The sequence below is a fragment of the Cyrtonyx montezumae genome, unplaced genomic scaffold (genome assembly GCF_038088225.1).
Source record: "Cyrtonyx montezumae isolate F1298 unplaced genomic scaffold, pur_monq_1.0 scaffold_17, whole genome shotgun sequence".
NCBI classification, from domain to species: Eukaryota; Metazoa; Chordata; class Aves; order Galliformes; family Odontophoridae; genus Cyrtonyx; species Cyrtonyx montezumae.
In genome coordinates, this window is record NW_027071903.1 from 25,310,102 (window position 1) to 25,332,899 (window position 22,798).

Here is a 22,798-nt window from a genome sequence, read left to right on the forward strand (position 1 = left end):
TAAGGAGGGCACTCTTGTAAGAAATAGGATTTTAATGATGTAAAATAGTTTATGCAGAAACAGTGCAAAACTTTCCAAGTGCCAGTGCAAAAATAACCATGCACTAATGAAGGTTGGGAATTGAGGAAACAGTTGAAAGGGCTGTATGTTTGGGGCACTTCTTCTTTCTGGTGCAGTATCTCTTTATGCACCTTCAGGAGAAAAAAAAAAATCAGTAAGGACAAGTAATAAAAAAGAGCCTTGGGATTTACAAAGTACTTCTGAGGGAAAAAAAGGAAAACAGAGAGAGAATGTTTTTTGAAATCTGCCTGTCATTGTTGACACAAAGATCCAAATCTTGACTTAGAAAGAGGAACAGAAGTGAACAGAGGATGCACTTTCATATCACAGTGATAAAAACTAAAGGAATGGCAAATTACCAATGTTTCTGAATTATTTTGCTGTGATGTCCAGTGTAGAGTTTCTAGAATGCTACAGATCAGCCAGTAGGCTGGAAAATATAATGGTAGTGCATGGGTAGAAATAAAAGTAAACTGTTGCTGTGCCAGTTTCCTTATTTATCTTGAGATTAAATCCATAGTTTTCATATTCATATATGTATTTGCTTAACTGTAAGTGCATCTATTTTATGTGTTGGTTCTGAACAACAACTGATAGCTATGCTAGACTCCATTTCCTCTTCTATGGAAACACTTCATTAGCATAATATAGGCTAAAAGACCCTTTGGTAGAAAAACTGTACAGTAGAAAGGTTGGAGGTCAGCTCCCCAGATCTGCTGTTCCATTGTCTGCAATAATAAGAAATGTACGTGTCATACCACGTCTGGCTGCAATGGGGGATATTGTTAGAGCTGATGGTTGCTGCCTCCTCCTGATCAGGAGACCTCTGCACCCACAGGGCAGTGCAGCACCCAGCCTGTCCAAACTCTGATAACATCATTCTTTTCTTAAAAGTTTATCTGATGCAATTCTGGTCCTCAAGTTATGCACTGTGGCATTTCTCATCACTTTGCGGTATCTTCAGATGGTTTATTTTTTTAATGTGGAGACCAGGAATAAAAATTCAGACTGTGATGTGAGAGGGCTCTTCCCGGACACAGAATGTGCCAAATTGCAGTAGATGTGGGCAGGAGCCACAATGCCTGTAAAGGAACTGAGCATTCTGCCAGTGCCCCCTCCATCCCGTATTCCCAGAACAATTTGAATGTTGTGTCACAGCCATGTGCCATTTTGAGATCTGCACATGATGCGTTTTTTCTTCTTCTGAAAATGAAGGAGTGTGTGGCTCTGCAACAGGGGCAGCTGGGGGTGGGATGTGCCCTCTCCTCCCTCAGCTAAACTCAGTGCCTTCCACAGTTTCTCCCAAAGTAGAGCAAAATATTCAAAATAGTGTTATAAGTGTACATTCTGTACCTAAGTTACACAAGCAACTGAAAATGATATACCTGAAAATGGTATGCTTAGAAGATTCATGCTTAAAAATTCCTTGAAGTGTAATAAATCTGAGAATAAAAACCTAATAAAGTGTTCCACCTCTGTCTTCTTGTTTCCCACTCCTGTTGTGTGCTGCCTGGAGATGGGATGATAAAACCTTTGAAACAGAGAGCATCTTTTATGAAGTGTGTGTGTCTGAATAAGATCTATCCTAATATCCCAGGCTCCCGGAGAGGTAATATTGCTGCGGGTACATTGTCCTTAACTTCAGGAGCATATGTCTGAGTTTGCTTTATTAGCAAGAGGGGAAAAGCAATCAGTTCTGGAATGAGGTTCATCTTGTTCCACAGGTAGGTGGAAGGCTGCTCGGCAACTAAACCTCCATGTCCCTGTGTAAGAGGTGCTGGATAAGTTTGTGAAACCATATAGTGCTGTTTATCTCTCTTGGCTTTATAAGGAATCTTAGGATGTGTGCTTACAGTGTGTATAGTAATACATCCAGTAAGTAAGTGCTCAAGTAGGAAAATGTGTTTTTAATTTCCAGTGAATCATAATGGCAGATAAAATGAATGACAGAATGTTGTGAGAAAGCTATGAAGAAGGCTGATTGTGTTCAGTCATTTGAATGAAAATTAGTAAGGGGCACAGTTAGCTGTGATCAGCTCTTGCTAAGATTGCACTGTGTATGATGCTAAGGTGTCAGAGAGATGGATGCAGCATACACCCAGTGTAGTGCAGAGAATAAATTTCTATAGCAAAGAGGAAGCTTTAAGGCTGCTCTGCTTCATATGCAGCTGTTTTTCTTTTAATTTGATATCCTTAGGCCACCGTGGTATACAAATTCTTCCCTGACAAATCCATGAGAAGGGGGTGAGGTGAGCACCCACAGTATGCAACTTGGAACTGGAGGTACTATTGGAGCTGTTGGATTATCTTTACCAGATGTTGTTTTGTGTGTTGCTTTCAACCTGGACAAAAGTTGGGTTTGACAGTTTTTTTGGTAATAAATATTCAGTACTTAATTCCTGGATTTCTCCAGTAGTATTTATTGTCTTCAGACTGCAGTGCTGCGACGAGGATGTGATATTCTGTCGAGTCACTTACCATTTGTTGCGTTTCTTCAGTTGCTTTTATTTCTCTAGTTCAAATTATCAATGAGCAGTTGTAGCAATGGGGCTTGAATTGCTCTGTGTGACTTTACCTCTCATGTCATCTTCTCTGTGATTCAGCTTTGATCTTTATATGATGCTGAGGAGTTCCGAGCACTTTTCTGGGAAAGTCATCTTTGGCTGCCAATGCATGAATCATGCATCTCTAAGGCGTGCTTCTTGAAACTAGGAATGGTTGTTGTATGGCAATGAGCTATGCTGCTGACACCATTGGGTAGTGCCCTCTGTGCTGCACTGCTTGCAGAGATTTGTGGGTCATTTTGTGGATCAAATCATGTTACGTGATTTGAGCAGTGGTAGTGGAGCTGAAGACAAAAGGGCACCTGCAGCATTTGGCGTTGCAGGCTTTCTTGAATGTATCTGTGCTGGACATATAGCTGCAGCAGTTACCAGGATCCAGTGTCTCAGAGGAACTTGATGAAAGGCATAACTACCCATGAGTTGGAGTTCAGAGGGCGATCTTCCCCTCCTACTTCTTAGGTTTATGGTGCAGATTCAGAATCCTAAAATGAATATATTAAAACTATATCATATTTCCTGAGAAGAGGATTTGATATAATCTGTTAGTTATCATGGGAGGCTACAAAATCTTTTAAAGACCCTTTTTTTCCTTCACTTTAAGTAGTTTGGGGAAAGAGGTTCACTTCTCTCTACTAGTACTCATAAAGATTATGGGCTGTTTTAGCTTCATTTTGATGACATAATTGGAGGAGGTTTAGTTATCTGTCTAATAGAGTATCACCCTCAGCACTCAGTCCATCTTTCAGAGTTAGTTATTCAAGTGAAAGCAATGCATGCTTCATCTTGGGAGAGCTGCCTAGAGAGATTTCAGTTATGATAATTTTTGCAAAGTGAAACATCAGTGGAAGCATTATTTCAGTGTGACGCTCCCTGAATACATTGTCTGCCTGAGAATAATCAAGTGATAGCCTTTATTATACACAGAGCGTGTAATTTGGATACAAAAATATCTCACGTGGTAAAGCGATGTTCTATCTTCTAATAATTTATTTCAGCTGTGTGACTGAGATGGAACTGTGCAAAGAATAAATGTGATGTTGTACCTGCAGCTTGCATGTGATACATTGATAGTTTCATTATACTTCCCACGTAAGTTGGGCTGGTGTGCATTATCACTATATGCCATGCTTCTCTGCATGTCAGATATGACGCACACTTCCAGTAGGACGTGCTTTAAGAAAAACAAGTTCCCAAAGTGCCAGAAAATAGTTGAGCTGCTGCTTGTCGGCATCTATCTGATCTACCTGGAAAAAAAGACTAAATGGATATAAGGGGTATTCATTTTCTTATGTTGGTTTAGATCGCTACTGAGTATATTTTTTCAGGCTTTATCAGCACCATTCCCAAGCCTCTGTTCTAATTTGCTGCTCATCAGTCTGCCACTGGGACCTTCACTTGTCATCACAGAGAAGGAACAGAGGCATCAAGAATAGGGCTGTGCTGCAGCTGGTGACAATGAATGGACCAAGACTTTGGGTGTGTTGTACTGGGATGGGAGACCTAGAAGGAGATGTAAAATCAAAGTCCTGAAGTGGGAGTAGTAGAGGATGAGGGAATGTGGAGGCATTCAGATGGAGTGCAGTTCTATTTATGTTCTCAGAGAGAAAGATGCTTTAATTTGCTGTTGTCATAGATTCTAACTGATTTTGTAATATTTATGACAGGATAAACAAAGCTTGCTTAGGAAAAAATTACTTCTGAGAAGTTCTATGTAAGGTTGTTTTTCCCCTCACAAGTTTAATAGAAGTAAAACTTAAACAGTCCCGTTTCTATAGGGTTACTATTTCTTCAATACACAAATTCAGTTTTAAGGATTGTAATGGTTTCTGAAAATACCAAGTAGTTAAGGGATTACATTCCTGATTTTGTTTTGTAAAATAGAGAATGTTGTAAAATGCACTGTGCCATGAAAGAAGTTGAGCACTATGGGCTTCAGATGGTGCAACCTGTTCCTACATCTTAACAGGATATTTTCAGTGTGAGTGACCGAAGAGATCTTTGTTACCTGGTATCACAGTGCAAATGAGAGGGGACTGTTAGGGTTGCATGGTGCTGGTTCATCCTTGAGAGGGATGAGTGTGTTGGTGAGCCCTACTCCTTTGGACATGTGGTAATTCTCTTGTTTCATGTCATTATGGAATGGGATTGAATGTTGCTTTTATCCCCTCTACTTCTGTCTTGCTCTACCTAAACTCACCATAATAGATTAATAAGAAAACAGTTCCCAGAGTGATGCTTGAGGACACCAAGGCTTTTTGTTATATTTCTTTTATTTCAGAAAGATCAGAACTTTAACATAATGGAGGTAATTTCTTGCCTTGGTATCTCTGCTGTGTTTAATGGGCTGGGACAGAATCTGTCTGTGAAATTCAAATTTGATTTGACTTCACAGTTCATGCTTTAGTGCACTGCGGGGTTAGTGTGAGCTGCAGGGCAGTGGTATAGTTGGAATAGTGTCAGAAAGGCCCGGCCTGGTTATAGAAGTCTGCAGAGAACCATCAGTCTGACATGGCGAAGACCACGAGCTCTTCCTTGCAGGGAACTGGGCATTCAGAGCCTGTGAATTTCTTGAGATCAGTTTGAAATAGCAACAGTGAAAGAAAGCACAGCTGCTTGGTCTTCGAGCTTAAAGTTTCAGCATTTTAAAGAACGTTTCTACAACTCTTCTTCAGAGTTTTGTAAGTTTCATGGTCTTCATGACATCTTCACATTCAGTCAAACTGTAGTGTTCCTCACAACAGTTAAGTACTGTATTATTCATTTTCTTACCTTTATGATGAATTAATTAGACTGCCCAGGAAGCGATGGAGTCTGTCCCTGGAGGTGTTCAAGGCGCGGGTAAGTGTGCCACTGAGGGATGTGGCTAGTAGGCACGATGGGGGTGGCTTTATGATTGGACTGGATGATCTTAGCGGTCTTTTCCCACGTAAAGGGGAGCTTTGTTTCACTGCGCAGTATCTCCTACCGGGCGGCCGCCACTCCCCCCTCCCATCCCGCGACCCACGGCTGCGGGGGCCATAAATCCCTCCCGCCGGCCGCAGCCGCCCGTCCGCAGCACGATGGAGGCGGGCGGGCGGGCGCTGCGCTGCGTGCTCGCCGCCGTGGGACTGCTGTCGGCGCTCAGCGCGGCGGGGACGCTGTTCCTGCTGGCGCAGTGGCGGGAGCTGAGCGCGGCGCTGAGGGAGATGGAGGCGGCGCGGATCCCCGCGGCCAACGGCTCCGTGCGGGACCCGCTGGGCGCGGCCGGGCCCGGCCACCCGCCCCTCTCCCGCAGCAGGAGGAGCCGCCGCGGGCACGTGCGCGCCGACAGCGAGGACATGCTGATGATGCTCACCTACTCCATGGTGCCGGTAGGGCGGCGCGCCACGTGGTTCGGTCTGACGCGTAGAGCAGCCCCGTGTGATGTCTGTATTGATGAAGGGATGGAGCGAGCCCGCTGAAGGTTGGCGGATGATGCCAAGTTGGGAGGAAGTGTCGATCTGCCTGAGGGTAGGAAGGTGGTGTGGGGAGCTCTGGGCTGAAGCCAACCGTGTGTGCTTCGACAAGAACAGGTCCTGCGTTTCTGTCATAGCAACCCCATGCACCGCTACAGGATTGGGGCAGAGCGGCTGTAAGTCACACAGCTGCACGCAGGAGAAGGATGTTTGGGTGCAGCATGGGCCAGCAGTGTGCCCAGCTGGACAAGAAGGACAACACATCCTGGTCTGAGTCAGAGATAGCGCAGCCAGCAGGAGCTGGACCAATGGTCCCTGTGCGCTGGCGAGGCTGCACCTTGAGCACCGTGTTCAGTTTTGGTCCCCTTACTACAAGAATGATATTGAGGCTCTGGATTCCATCCAGAGAAGGGTAACAAAGCTATGAAGGGTTTGGAGCGCAGGTTTTATGGGCAATGGCTGAGGGAGAACTGGGATGGGTCAGTCTGGAGAAGAGGAAGCACAGGAGAGACCTCATCACTCTCTACAACTCCCTGAAAGGAGGTTGTGGTGAGGTGGGGGTTGGCCTCCAATCCCAGGTAACAGAGATCAGACAAGAGGAAGTGGCTTGAAGTTGTACCAGGAGAGGTTCATTTTGTGTATTAGGAATGATTTCTTCTCAGAAAGAGTGGCTAGAGGAGGCAGAGTCTCTGTCCCTGGAGGTGTTCAAGGAAAGGATGGATGTAGCACTGAGGGATATGGTTGTTGGCTGTCCTTGGCAATCTTAGTGGTCGTTCCAACCTTAATGATTCTATGATTCTGAGTCTGACTAACACAAATAAAATCAGTAGAGAAAAAGTTCAGATCTGGCAGGGGTTATGCTGTTAAAACTGTTCGCTGTTGGTGTAGTTGGATAGTCATGACAGCGACAGCTACATGTGCCATCCCTCTGTGGTTAAATGACATGTATGCAGCAAACACATTTTATTGGGCTCTCCAAATTTGACCGAGTGGCATGATGTGTATTTTAACAGTATATGACAAGATTGTCCACTTGTGCCACTTCTCTGTTCAAATCAAGACGTGTAAGACAGGCTCCATCAAAATATATGTGCAGTCCTGCAGGCAGCCACTGTGCTTTGGGTTTGCTGCCCTTTTGTTCTTACAAAATATCTATCTCTTTTATTCTGGCTGCTACATAGCAGAAGATCATGTAACTGTGTGCAGATCTATTGGCTCAAGGGGAAGGAAACTCTAGAAATATTCTCAAGCCACTCTTCCCCTTCCCATCTGGTATTGTCTTTGCTGTAATAGGAAGACCGGAGTGCTGTGTAGCATGGGCCAAAGGTCCTTGTGGTTGGGGAGGTGATTCCTGCAGCTTTGCTCCATAGTTTGTGTTAAAACCCCCTCACCTCCTCCCCATCCTTTCTTTATTCCCGAAAGAAATGAAGCTGTTAGCGCTTAAAGTATTGTTTTCTGTAGCTTTTCTCCTTGGCAAGTGAAGCTGGCTGATGGGAAGGCCAACGGCTCCTCATCACTGAGCTGGGGGGCTGTGCTGCAGGCTGTTCTCTGTAATGCACTCTCTGAATGCCATGCTTGTAACTGTCGTGTGGGTTGCACTGAATGACAAATATAATACTGAGATAATTGCAGGGCTCCGGAGCAAGCTGTAATCACTTCAACGATCTCAACAAATCCATTTAGATTAAAATGCAGTTTGAATTAGAGAATGCTTGAACAAGGTGTATTTTACAAATTACAGTGTAGAAGCCTGGTTTTTGAGAGATGAGGGGAAGGGAGAACAAGCAAATCCTGACACACAACAGTAGTTAAGCTAAGTTAGATTGAATCTGAAACTTCTCAGGATGAAAACTGAGAAGGACATTGGGGCCAGGTGCCCACTGCGACAGGGCTGGTAGGTGAAGTGTTTGAAATCTTAGCACAAAGATAAAAATAGTAGAAAGGCCTACAGCAGATGGGGAAAAATTGCTTTATAATGACCAGGAAATGTATTTGTGGAATTACAACATGGGCATTTCTGTAATAACTCTTCAATCTTTGAAGATGGTGAATGCTGTCAGCTGTCACTTCAGTCTGTGGGAAGTCACAGAGCTTTACTGCATTGAGTGCTTTGTCCTGAATCTTTGTGTCTGTTTACAGGTATAAAGAGGAAAGAAATATAGAAACAAATACCCAAATCCACATGTTTTGTGAAAATGACCTTATCATTTATAAAACTTGATCTACTCTAGATTAGAGGCATCCATACAAACGTTGGTTGGTTTTTGTAAAGTCTGTCACTGTTCAGCTGAAGTGTTTCAGATGAGTAAGGGTCCACCCCAGGGTTGCCCATCTCTGTGATTCCAAGGCAAGAAATCTCTTATGTGGAATGCAGGACATCTTTCTCATGGTATATGCTATGCTGGAAAAGTACCCATTGTTTATAAATGTGAAATGGAATTGAGTACAGAGTTACTGGCTGATGTTAGCTGTGAATACCTCACACCAGCAGTCAGTTACATGGACAGTCACACATTTGGATTACTGTAACAGGTGAATATTGATGCTTAGATGATGCCTGGAACTGACTGCCAAGTATTTTCTTAGTGTTTTTGGAAGGGTTTAAAGTGAGGTGTACCAAAAAGATTTGTGTCAGGGAATCACTGATTGAGGAATTGATTGTTGTCTCAATGTAAAAATAGGTCTAAATATTTTATTCTTATAAGCACAGTAATGTAGAAAAGGTAAATCAGACCATTTTATCTGAGTTGTCATGACCCACCTTGTTTTGAACTTAATTTCTTTAAAACTTCAGGTCCGAGTGATGGTGGATTTATGTAACAGCACAAAAGGAATATGTTTAACAGGTATGTTAATTACCACAAACATTACATTTGTTTTTACCCTCAGCAATACAGAATCAATGTTTCCAAGGAACTTAGATAAATTTTTACATGACAAATTTTGTTATTTATCAAAATGCACACACACACACACACACATATATAGATAACTTGTGTTGTTTACTTAAACAAGATAGCAGATGCTACTTTGGGACTTACCTACACATACTTATAAATGCTGGATGTGTAGGAGTTCAGTTGAACCCATGTTTCCTTGGGCTCTGCAGTTGTGAATTCACCTACTCAGTGCCTTCTGCAGGTTCTGCTCTCCTGACACTATTAAACTGTTTCTTTAGTCCTGGCTTTCTCTGCTGTAGCCCTTTCTACTACCTTTCAAGCACCTTTCTTACTTATCTTGTGCTGATACAAGGATAATTAAGATCCTCAGTGTCTGAAATGACAGAATTCTAGATGCTAATGCATGTGACTTCGTGATGCTGGAGAGATTTTAGTTACTGGAAAACTGCCAGTAAGTTATTAACTGGTGTTACTTTGGGTACTGATTAAAAGGGATATTCTCTGTAATTACATTATAAAATGGTTTCTACTTTACTCATGGCATTTTCTTGTTAATGTTGGTAAGTGTCATCTGTAGGGAAATCCAGGAATTACTGTTATTTTGTCTTAGAGATTTTATTTTTGTTGAAACAAGGCAGTACTTAGTGACTGGAGAAAAATGTTCACAGAGCAGATTTGGATCTTTAACTGCAACTACAACTTTTTAAATATGTGATTCCAAATACACACCTCAAAAAATATATAAGACAAATCTTATAATAGAAACATTTTCAGGCAATACTTTACTCTTGCCTGCTGTGCTTTCTTTCAAGGCCCTGTACTTGAATGAACTCATAGGGAATAAGACAGATTTTATTGTGACACATGTTGTAGAATAACTGGATAAGCCCTATTTCTACTGCAGCAGCCAGTCCTCAGCTGGGTCATGTGGGGAACATGGTACAGCCTGGAGACCAACTCCATGTAAAGCAGTGATTGTGATTTAAAAATAGTTGATAGGAGTGACGAGACCTTTTTTCCTGTTTAAAGTTGTCTGAATCCTGAATTGTAATTAAATAGCTGACAAACACAAGGAATGTATTTTGAATGCATTTTTTCAATAGGTTAATGACTTTACCTGTGTTGTGAAGTGTTGTAAAGCTATTCTCTTTCTACTGTACAAACAAACAAAAAACGACAAAACCAACACACAAAACCCACAAAAAACCCACTAACATATATAAAAGAAATGTAACCATAGTTAGATGGCTTGGGCTCATGGCATTCCATCAGGACCTACCCACAGTGATGTGATATTGTAGAGGTGGTCATCAGATCTTTATCCATTAGAAATTGCAAAAGGCAGAATATGTACACACACACACAAACTGCTTTTAAGGACATTTTTTCATTAAGGTCTACTTGAGTTCCTGCTGATGCTCAGATGTTTGTTTTCAATACATTACATGTAAATCCATAGGTTTTCCTTTTGACATGTGATATGCTTTCCCCCCCTTTTCATTGTTCTGATGTAATGTTCATCCCTTCAAGCTGGAATTGTTTCTGGTTACTTGCTATGGTAAACTCACTGTTTCTTCTGTCTTGTGTTCTTTTGCATGTTCTTGTTGTAGGCCCCCCTGGTCCCCCAGGTAAGATGTTTTGATGATTGTACTAATGGTTTTGGGTATCTGAAACAGCTGTTGGTATAGATGTTGAAATATAGAAATATATCTTTACAGAACAGTCTTCCTTTGCTAACTAGAATGAAGGTGAATTGAATGACTACTTGCCTTTATCGCTTTCCTACTAATGTCAACCTGTGCCCTGCTGGGGGTGGAAGGGTGGTTCTGCTTTTGTGTTGGAGGTGAAAAAATAGTTCAGTGTTTGCCAAAACATATTTGTTCAAAGCTAGAAGTGTGAAGAATTTTCAAGTAGCATTTAGGCAAATAATGTTATGAAAGAGTAGACAATTATTTTAATTTAATATTATAAACAGATCTTAGGAATGTTGGTTGTTGATTTCTAATGTTCTGGTGAATGGTGACATTTCTGTTGTGCTGTCTGGCTTTTTCAGGGCCCCCTGGGCTTGATGGACCTCCTGGCTACAACGGCTCGGATGGAGCCCCGGGTGTCCCAGGCCAAAAGGGAGAGCCAGGACTAAATGGGAAAAGAGGAAAAATGGGTATATTTTATTTGTTTAAAAAAGAAAAAAATCCTTTATGACTGTTACATTCAGATGCAATTACTTTTAGACCTCTGTTACAGGGAGAAGGAATTCAACGTTCGCAAATAATTTGCACATTGCAGAATTCTGTAGCATTCATTGTCTTACACTAAGTTTTAGTAGAACACTTCAGACATATTCTAGAAAGATGGTATAAATATACTACCATGTATTGCACATTATGGCTATCAAATGAAATTAATTGCATCTCAGTATTCTGAACTTGCTTGCAAATAGTGTCATCAGAATGATTCCACTCCTTCAACCTGCTAACATAAGGAACCTTTGACTTGAGAGGGCTTCAAAAAACAAAGACTGAGTTTGGGACAATTGTCTGTGGTTGTTTGACACAGCACATGGTCTGTTGCTTTAGTATTCATCAACATTCTTTTTGTTTTTATTAGGAAATGAAAACATATTTTTAGAGTCAGAGGGCAATTGTATGGAAGACACATTTCAGTTTTCATCCCAGAACTGTAATTCTGTTTCTGATTTCACGTAAATCACACAAATCACATAAATTTCACAAAGAATTTCAATGTAAATAGTAAAACTGTAAGTGGAAGAGCAAGAATCTTCTCCTCAAGTACTTACAGATGTAATGTGAACCCTATGCCTGCAAGAGCACTTCCATTTCTGGCTGTTTGACTGCTCACTTCTCTCTTCTAGAGCATAAAATAATGACATGAAGGTGAAGGGTGGGAAGTTTTTGGTGTCAGTTGTACAACCACAACATCGTGTTCCATGTTGCAAAATGCTCCGACTGAGATTACATGGGACAAATGAATGCCTTGTTAAAAACATTACTCTGCTAAATGAGCAAGCACAGGAGGTGTACAGAGCAATTGTGATTGCAGAAGTATAGAGGCATGTGGGAATGTTACTAGGTAACTTCTTCAGTGTTCTGCAGGGGCAAGGGAAAATGTTGAAGGTGCAATATGTTGAGCCATAGAACTACTAGGGTGAATGCATTTTGTGTTTCAACAGAATGTATTGATTTTAGGAGCAGTGTGTTTAACACTGGGAAAGCGTTCTTTGTACTGAAATGCTTTTTACTTCTAGGTGTGGCAGGACCAAAAGGTGACCAAGGACAGAAAGGAGAACCTGGAGAAATAGGTTTACCTGGCAAGGATGGTATGCCTGGTGGAAAAGGTGCAAGAGGAGCAAAGGGAGAAAAGGGAGATGCAAACAATGACGTGATATTGGAAGGTAGGAAGAGGCACACTCTTGTAACAGTGTACATGGTGGAAAAATACACGCTCTGCTTCTGTAGCAAGAACGTGGTCTACAAGATTTGGACCAGCCAAAACAGCCACATTATCCTCAGTGAAGTTTCTGGGCATTGCTACAGTTCAGATACTAGTATCTCTCAGTAATAGTTTCAAGGGAATGTGCAGCTCCAAAAATAAAAACGACTGCCCAGGGGATTGTGTTCCCTTTATAATGCAGTTCCTCACAAGAAGACTTATATGGGCCTTGGGTTGAGGTGTATATGAATTCCCCCTTTTCCAGGATGCTTCCAGACACCTGATCTCCTTCTGCTCTTTCTTGCAGTGTAGTTTTGCTTGTGTGTCAGAAAATGAGAACAGGTTTCCACTTGGGAATACATAAAGGGAGCATCATGGCAACCAAATATGTAAGCTGCTAGAACTATAGCACTGGAGCCTTTTAAACTGAAGTCTTAGAAAACATGATATAAATGGCATTTGTACTTTATAACTCTCTTATGTGCCTATAATCCAGACAGATTAAGTTGCACTGATGTCCTGGAACCTATAAAGTTCTGGGTGGTTCATGTTCCAGGAGCTGGACTCGATGATTCTTATGGGTCCCTTTGGACTTTGGTATTTGATATTCTGTGATTCTACAATCCTAATAGCACTCCAGATAATTTATTGAGCTGTATTTTTTCCGTACACAAAAACCTCTTCAGAAGACAGAGGCTATTTTAGAGATCTCTAGTAGGTCCATTGTGCGGACTCGCAGTTCTCTGCAGATTGCATGCTTGCCTGCAGGGCCTGTGGCATTGCACTTTGCTCTGTACACAGGTGCAAAAGGTGAACCTGGACCACCAGGCCCCCCTGGGCCACCCGGACCTCCAGGGCCTCCAGGAAAACGTAAAGATAAAGCACAACTTCAGGAGAACGTGTACAGCAACAAATGCACAGGTTGGTTCTTCCAATTGTTCTTTTTAATATTATAAACAGCTGAAGATTAAACCCGGTCTCAGTGTCATGAAACAGTGATTGGCTGAAAAGTTCACAGCAGATACTGTTATAACCAAGATATGAACATCCAAACTGGCAGTTCATAGACTGTCAGCTGAAACGTTGCAGCTGCACTGCCTCTCTCCTCTCCCTCTCCCCTCCCATGTTGGGGAGGAGATAATGTGCACACTAACGTTTGGAGTTCTTACTCATTCTTTTGTAAAATTCAGCAGCTTTATTTTATAAGTATATGTAGTCTCAAATCAGTGCCATTTAGAGCATTTTGACCAGGAGTGGTACCTCAGAGCCTTTCTTGTTGGTCACTGAAGCAGTATGAGCTGAGTTGGTTGCTTGGATGCTCTGCAACATGGGTTCTACAAACACTGTTGTATTGTGATAACTGGAAAATGCTGGATCGAGCCAGCAGCTGATAATGGAAAGCAAAGAAAAACTGTTAGTAGAACAGCATTTGTATTTCTAGCTTGAGAATGGAAGCAAACTTATTCTTGGATCTACATGCTGGATCTGGCCCTGCTGTCCTTGTCCACTGTCCCAGAAGGTATTACATTTGATGGCAGAGAGGTGGTTCTTTCAGTGGCTGTTGCTCACTGTAGTCTTGGGGTGAATTTTCCTCCTCACTGAGAAGGTCAGAGTGATTCAATAAAAGCATAGTGAAGAACATCCCAGATAATAATTTTCCTTCTTTCACATCTTTCAGAAAATGAGTTATCTGTGACAGTGTTGGTTAAGTGGGTTTTCTTGGGTAACTGGAAATGTATGAACTAGAACAAACAATGCAAGTGTGAAGTATGCAGAGTGATTCGTGAGTCTCACTATTAATAGGGTGGTATTGATTTGATGTTGCAATAGTAAAGTTGAGGAGGAGGGAGCATGGTTCTTCTCCAGTGCTAAGAAAGAGGCTTTGGTTGTAATGGATTCAAAATACTGTTCTCCTCTTTATTGTTCCCATTTAACACTAGCAGCCCTTCACCTTCAGGCAAGGCTCACAGCAGTAAGGATGTCTGGCACCTGAATTGTTCACTGCAAGGAGATAACTGGTGATTAGCTGTTAGCAATGTCCATTTCAGCTTGTAGCAGCTTCAAGTGAGCTAGGATTGGTATGTATGTCACCATTATCTTTCCCCTTTAGCCATCATTCTGCAAAGTTTGGTGAAATGAAATCTTCTGTATTATAAATGCTATTAACCAGTGAGTATTTGATACTGACTGAGACATACTTCAATTACTTCTGTCTCTTATTCTTAACGTAGAATGAAATTGTAGAGAATTTCAGCTGGGAGACGCTTGGTATTGCAGCATCAGAATGGAGCACAAAGAGCCTCCCTACAATGGAAAGTTGATAGCTGAGCAGAAATTAGATACTATTTGAAATTCAGAAATGTGTGAAGTGCTGGGCAGGATACAATTAGAGCATTTACTCAGGTCACCACCTTTCAGTTGTTGGTACAGTCTGAAGTTCTTTGGAGGAATAAGCTTTATCTGATGGATTTCTGATGGATTTGAAATCCCAGTGTGCAGATGGGAGTTATATTCAAATAACTTAGCACTGAAGAGATGCTCCTCAGTGAGCATTTAAATGTTATGAGTGGTAGATTGTGTGACTAATACAAAAATAAATTGTTTTTTGTTATATAATGATCATATCCCTTTGAAGAAAGAGAATTCATATCCTGATTTACAGCTGTAATTAACTTATTACATACGAACATAAGAATGATTTCTATGAATCAGATTTACATGTTTCAAAATTTAATATCCTTAAGAGAATAGAATAATTAGTTGCAAGCTCAGGTGTTTTGATACTATTAGCTAATAATAAAAGAAACAGCACATCCCTCTGCCCTTCACATCCTCCCCAGAACTGACCACATCCATAGTTCCAGTGTCCTGTAAATTCTATTAATTCTCAGCCAGAATATTTTAGTATCACAACTACTATGGCATTTATTATTATTATTATTTTTATTTTGTTTTTTGGTGGAAAGAAAGCAGTGGAAATTTCACATAGCAGTCTCTGATAGAAAACTGTCTTCCTTAATCTTAATTGCTTTCTGTTTCATGCAGCTGGAAGTTCCCAGACAGAATTGCAAATGATCTCAAATCCAAACAGTGCGTTCATCTTCACAAGAAACATTGACCTGGTCCTTGACTATTCCATAGTCTCAGATAAACCACTTTATGAGGAACTGTTCATGCAGTTAATTTTATCAGTTTTCTTGGGCTGAGCCTAATAAACCTGTGTATCGCAGCTTGTGATTTCTGTGGAGTGGATTCCTTTCTTGACATATTTTGAGAAGACATGGAGATCAAAACCTGGAAGGGGCTCTTGGGGGATTGCTGGATTCCAGCGATAGGCACACTTCTTCCCACAGCTGGATTGGCTGTTTGTGCCTTTTTTAGGGGATAAGTCGTGATCAATTACAACTTTAATGTCCTATCAGTAAGTGTTCTAGATAAATGGATGGGAGAAATATGTGTTGTTTTTGGTCTACCTTGGAGTATTTTCTTTCCATGTGAACCAGAGAGAGGTTATAAACTTAAGGAGGAAACAGTGCAGTGTAATCTGCTTTTTCTTTCCTCAGTGTCATACTGCCCTTTCAGCTTTACCTTATAGTTACTTCATATTTTTTCTACCTCGTTCATTTCAACATCATTTTCACAGTCCTGCAAAGTCCAGGAATTGATTGGAAAGCAACAGTGAAAATGTATGAAATGTGTAAAGAGATGAATTTTAAGAATGGGGTTAGAAAACAAGAGTGCAATGAAATCAGGGTATCTTCAGCAAAGAACTGTTTGCTCTCTGTGGTCATTCATTATAACCAAATTGAAATGTGCTGCCTTGTTTTAAATGCAAAAGATGTATCTGTGTTTGCAGAAAAAAATTCCATAAATAATCTCTTTAGTCATTGTTTAAATAGTAAATGCTAGAGAAAACCCAACCTTCTAATCACTGAGGAGTGAGGGAAATGTTTGCAGTTGTTTATTTGCTTCTTTGGTGAACCATTCCTCTATGTGTATAGGATGTGGTGTGTAATTTCCCTTAGTCTTGCACCTTTAATGGCATGGATGGCCGACCTGCATTCTTATGCAAGAAGTGCTCAGTGTGTGTGTGTTAGGTACAAAGTTACCGTTCTGAGGATTCATGGCAAGTACAGAACTTCATGGTTGCTCACAGAGTACAGCCCCTCTGCTGGTGCACCCAGACTGGGGCATGAAGCCCTGTGAGTTTGGCCATCACTCACTCCCAAGGAAGCAGTTTTAGTATGACTGATAAATCAGCTAGCTGGAGCTGCTTCAATTAAATGCTGTTATCAGAGGAGAGGGACAGCAGTGCCTTGCAAAGCACCTACTTGGAAATTCTCAGCTAGAGGGTTAAATCTGCTGAGCAAAACCAGTTGCTCCTCAAAGCAGTCTGTCAGCCCAACAGCTTCAAGGAAACAGACCCACCCAAACACTTCATTTGCTCATGTGTTTATGTATCACTGATGACCAGAGCCACCTAAGCATTTTTCCAGGCGAAATGAAATCCCAATCATCATTCCTTCAGTTTAGTGAAGTCACAGACTGTGCATCTGTCATGCTGAATGTAGAAAAGTGTCACGGTTTACCCTTACTCTCTCAAATCCAGGGGAGACATGTGCTGTACCAAATGATGATACCTTGGCTGGAAAAGCTGAAGACAGAACCTCCGATCATCCCAGAAAAGCTGGTAACCTGATAGAGTGTGAGACTGACTGCTGCTTAGTGGTTTGCAGTCACACAGGTAACGGACGCGTGCTTTTTCTCTACTAGAATGTGTCATAACATCTGTAGGAAGTCCTGTTCACTTTGTCAGCGTGCAGCAAACATTTGGAACTTGGATGCGGGAACCTGCAAATGTGAGCGATGAAAGGATTTGGCTCACCATGCACTTCTCAGGTATGGCAGCACGTTGTTGTCAGGAGTCAGCCTTATAGTAACATTGCCTTCGTAATTCCTTCAACCCAGATTAATATTTCAAGTGAAGGATGATGGCTTTACCCGAATCTTTTTGAGAATGTTTTCCATGTTGCTGTGTGATACTTAGCCCTGCATATGATGGAAGACATTTTTAGTATTTCTGACCTCAGAATCCAGTGTTGACTCTCAATAGCTGGGTTTTTTTTTTATTGCCCATTGTCCATGTCTTTGTATTCTTGCTCTCTACCAGCTTCCTGTGGTTTTAATTTAATCCCCTAAATTGTAGCTAAATTTTCCCTTTCTATTAAGGCTGAGTGAAAATGAATCAGATCCTGCACGAGCTACATTATTGCAAGACCATTTCCAGGGCATGAGTTGAGAAGGGAAATACTGTCACAGTTTAGCAAGTACATTCAAAATTAAGGCTGATTACTCAGTCAGAAGCTGCCCCTTGCACACCTCAGTATGTTCTTGGCTTTGCCTCTGGATTATTTTATCGTGTTCCACATATTAAATCACTGTTGAAAACATAAATACGATTGCTTTCTGTCACATACTTGATTCTAAATGGATTTTAACAAAAATTGAGTTTTAGAGTTGAGATTTCAGAAATGAGATAAATAACAGCCTTTTTAATTCTTTTTTAATTTTTTTTTATTATTCTCTCATTTAGGAAACTCTATAAAAGAGTATGAGAATTCCAATGCCTTGCTAAATGACAGCTACAGGATCATTAACATCACCGGGTTCTTTTATGGTTGTGGTCATGCAGTACAAAACAATCATCTGTACTACCAAAAAGGAGGAACCAATGTCATTCTGAAGTAAGTTGAATGCAATTAGCTTAAGGTTAATAATGTAGTGTGAGGAAGAGCAATACGTGGACCTCAGAAATAGATAGAGATGGACCTCAGAAAGCCAGGCCACTTCTTTGTACCATTTTGTTTCTTTTTCATCCTATCCAGCAAAGAAAGAATGGAAGAAATGGTTTAGAATTCTTGTCAGAATAGTACAGTCATCATTTCCCTGTCTGTATCTGGACTGTGGGCTGTTGGCCTTCCATGCAGTGTGTGTGCATCATCTCTTGGAGCTGAGGAACTGAGGTTCTCAGCCCATCCTCTGCTGTGACAGTTAGCTCTTTAATCACTATGCAGCTCTGTGTCCAAACAGATTACTTTAGCAGTAACTATGTGATGTATGAAATGCAAGGCAGTTGGCCCTTCAGATTAAAAAGATGCTGTGTGCAGAGATGGCAATGGATTTTTCTGTTGAAAATCCTTGGGGCCAGTGGGTTCCAATTAAACATTGCATTGCTCTGCATGTTTTTGCACTTGGATTCCTTGCTGCATTCATAAATGGCAGAAAGAAATGGGAAGTGAATAAGGAATATGAGGGTCAGAAAAAAAGAACACGATTAAAGCTGTGTGTGTGTGCATGCACCGGGGTAGCAATTGGATCAGATGCAGTCTTGGGGACACAGAGAAGGGGTTATACAACTGAAGCCCACGTGAGGAATGTGTTGCTTTCCAGAGCTTCCTACTGCATTGATGCACATGCCTTGCTCTCAGGTAGCACTGTTTTTTGCTGGTAAGGGTTGAGTTAATGCTGCTCATGCACAGGAATGCACCAAGGCACCTGCTGAGCATATAGCAACTTGTGGTCGTGCATTGCATTGTGGAGGAGTGACTCCACTGCTTGGTTTCCTCATAATAAATTTCTGTAACTCTCCCAGTGCATCTCCCTGAATTTGAACTGGAAATGACATCCTTATTTCTTCAGTTCCTCCTGATGATAGACAATACAAATCAAAACCAAAATCTCATCTTGTGGGAAGAGCCAAAGAAATACTTGTCCAAGGGCAAGTGAAAGATTGCATCTTCTTTCAAGCTCCATTGCATGACTCTGATGTCTGAGCCAAGAACATTTACTTATACTTTGATGTCTCTACCCAAGCAGGTGTGAGTGCCTTCTTCCTATATTCATTTAGATGCCAAGGAATGTAAGCAAGCTGCTTGGATTCTACAATATTTATTCTGCCAAAGACAAAATCATGTTTTGGCAATGTTCTTTAAATATCTGTAGGGATTTTTGTTTATACATTTTTAATGACCATCTCCGTCTAAACAATACACAGTGATAGGACAGAAGATCCTCACCTTTGCTTGGGCACCCTTAATCTGGAACTGCCTTCATGTACAAATACAAGCTATTCATGGAATCTTCAGAACCTCCCTAAGTAGTTGCTAAAAGTTAGCAACTGTTCAGTTTCTGTTCAGTCGTTCACTCAAAGATTGCTTATTTTCAGCATAGAAAGGATTAGGCAATGTGAAATCTGTTACAGTGAAGTCCTTGAATCTGGACTGCAGAAAAGCTTCAGGGGGCTTCTGTATTGGTGTAATGCAAAGAACAGATGAGAACCTGGTGAGATGATTTTGCAAATGCTGAAAAAGTGTCTAAAAGGAGTTTCTTGTCACCTTTAGATGCTGACAAAATTAGGTTTCTCTGATATCCTTTAATCAACTCCAGCCCTAAAAGCATTTCTTAATGCAAACACGTGCTGCTGGAATGTTGAGCTGCTGCAGAGTTGAATTTTAGAAAAGCTGAAGCAAATCACTTGAATACTCATTTCTGAGCTTTCTTTGGGTGATTTTCCTGCATAACCTAGTAGTGTTAAGTCTGTCCTTCCAGAAAACTCTTGGAGAGTAGATTCCTGAACTGAAAAACACTTTTTCTCTATTTGAGGAAATTAGCTATATAGTTACATAAATGTTAGACAGCGAGATGTGCTTCATACAAAATGCATTACTAAAAAGAATAAGAGCATACTCTGCCCTTCCTAACAGCAAATGTGCTTCAATAGTAGCTGATTACTTTCTTGAACTAGTAGAACTCAATTTTAAGGTGCTAAATGCCACTGTCTTCAGATTATCATCGTATTAAGGAATTTCAAGGAATAAAAACACTTCGTACATCAGAGATGAGGCATTCAGGCTGTCCTTTCAGGGGCCAGCATGAGGTCAGAATTTTGGCTCTGCAAAAGTAGCATTTTTATTCCTTTGATGTTCATTTGAGCAAATCACTGCATTATCTGAACTATTTTCAAAGGACGAACTCTAAGACTAGGTGAACCTGCCCAGTATTCATGCCAGTTTGGTCAATCACACTTTCTCCCTTTAGCTCCTGCCTAGTAGAAAGCAAATTTCTGTAGATTTCAGTTCACAACTTTGAGGTTTCTCCTGGTATTCGATTTTTTTTGCACCCATCCTTTCTTTTTGTTTCATTTTCGTTCTTTTTCTTTTATCCCAGTGATATTAAGGTTTGTAGACTAAATAAAATGCAACTTACTGAAGTGAATTCATGCTATTGTGTGCCTTAAATTGGTTATTACTGTGAAGTTTTCTCCTAGTGTTTTGGAAGGTGCTTTCGGTGAAGTACTTCATTTTGAAAGATATCATTAGAATGGTCCTTAAACTCAAGGATTTTCAACAGTGCTTCTGTCAGTAATAACATCCTCTGAAGCAATCCAACCAACCAGTTGTATATACAAACAAACTTTTAAGAAAAGATACTGATACTTAGGTTTTTTTTCTTTTCAGATTTGGGCTTGATAATGCATCTCTGGGCATGCTGCTCATTGAAAATGCCTTGTATCATGGCCGTAACTACCTCTTTTCTAACTCGAAGACGTACTTCAATATAGCAGTGGATGAAAAAGGACTCTGGATTATATATGCCTCAAGCACTGATGAAACTATAATAGTAGCACACATTGATGAAGAAACATTCTCAGTCATTCGGCATATCAACACTACATATCCTAAGTCCAAAGCTGGTAATGCATTCATAGCATGTGGAATTATGTATGTTACTGATACTAAGGACATGACAGTAAGTTTTGCTTTTGATTTATTGAAAGAGAAGCAGATTAATGCCAGGTTTGAGTTACGGTCTTCACAGTCTGTTCTTGCTATGCTTTCTTACAGTCTAAGAGATAAGAATTTGTATACGTGGGAGAATGGGAGCTTAATGGTATATCCAGTACATTTTGGTGGATGAATATACTTTAAAAAGGGATCATAGGAAGTGATGTTTGACTAAACAGATTTTTTAAACCTATATGATATACACATTGGAGTCCCTTCACTTGGTTTACACTTTCTGTTCACTCATGGTGGTTCACACGTGTGCATAAAAGGAAAATCAGACTCCTTTGTATAAATGCACTTAAATCACACAGGCCATTTCTTCTTTTTGTTGTTCAAAGAACGACTGTTCAGTATTACAGCTGGCACACAGTTACCACAGACTTGCTTTTGTTTTTCCCATTCTCGAGCCAATAATTAGACCTAATATATGTTGATTATTCCATGGTCATGCGATCAGCAGTGACTATTTATAACTTCCAGTTGCAGTCATCTTATCTGCAATCATTTTCTAGTCAGTGATTATGGTATACTATAAGCATCTAAATAATGAACTTGTATACAAATACTTTTCTCTGTTATTTTTACTTAATACTCACCCCCATCCTCTATGATCATATTTTTGACAAGGATATAGAGTGTTTAAAAAGAATGGAAAGAGTTGTTTAAATATCAAGAAGTGAAAAGCATCAAATGTGAAAAGTCCAGCCAAAAGTCACATCATTAAAAGCACAATCCAGCCTGAGTTCCAGGGAAAATGGTAATGATGGCGTTATTAAATACTGAAGCACATGAAACTGTGTTTAGAAAAACAAATGTGGGCAGGAAAATTACTGAGAATAAAATTGGAAGAAAACATGTAAAACTTTTTATTAAAATTCCTGTTTTAACAGTGTTGTAGTTGCTTGCATTGTTGGGATCTCTACCTCCCCTCTCACTGCCAGGTAAAGTTTCTCATTTCATAGAATTATAACTTACAAAGCATAGTTATAAGGAAGGTACATTTCTGACAAATTTTCTTCATGCTTATTCGGGGAAATGAAATCACAAAATGGAGGGTAAACTTTGCTGGTTGTCTTTGAAAAATGAAATACCTGGAGCAGGATGGCCCGGATTCGGTATTGTACTCAGTGAGTTAATTTGTTGTTTCAGAAGGTAGCCACTGACATTCAAATTTTTGGGAGCAAGAGGTGAAAAACGATAGGACCTTTTGATTTTAATTTTGTTCAGTAGTTCAGATTTCTAAATTTAACATTGGTACATAAGTTGTGCCTTTTTGTGTTTCAGTTCAAAATCACGTTCTCAGAAAATTTCAGTTTCTAAGCTGACTGTGTCTGTTGGTCAATTATGGAATTAATCTGAATATTTAAAATGAAAGTATGTCTCAAACCCTTGAGTACACTCAGCTGTTCAATGCCCGCTTGGTATAAGGAACAACTGAAGGGATAAAAGGAATTCAGGATGATCTTTGTGTGCAGAACCTTATCTAGCAGATGGACCAGAAAAATGCTGCAGCTGAGCAGTGTGTGATACAGTGATGGCTGGGC

The 22,798-nt window shown here is 40.6% G+C and overlaps 1 protein-coding gene across 2 annotated transcripts; it reads left to right on the forward strand.

Annotated features, from left to right (window-relative positions):
- The first annotated feature begins 5,889 nt into the window (after positions 1 to 5,889).
- GLDN (gliomedin) lies at positions 5,890 to 21,942 on the forward strand. 2 transcript variants are annotated; one of them, XM_065733871.1, is made up of 10 exons: positions 5,890 to 5,974; positions 8,853 to 8,904; positions 10,569 to 10,586; positions 11,012 to 11,119; positions 12,224 to 12,370; positions 13,210 to 13,329; positions 17,018 to 17,098; positions 17,182 to 17,307; positions 18,002 to 18,152; positions 20,925 to 21,942. In XM_065733871.1, the coding sequence occupies exons 1-10, from the start codon at positions 5,942 to 5,944 to the stop codon at positions 21,382 to 21,384; spliced, it is 1,296 nt and encodes a 431-aa protein (XP_065589943.1). In that variant the 5' UTR covers positions 5,890 to 5,941; the 3' UTR covers positions 21,385 to 21,942. The 2 variants fall into 2 exon arrangements, with proteins under 2 accessions (XP_065589943.1, XP_065589944.1); XM_065733872.1 differs by lacking the exon at positions 5,890 to 5,974 and having other exon boundaries at positions 8,774 to 8,904.
- Positions 21,943 to 22,798: the final 856 nt, after the last annotated feature.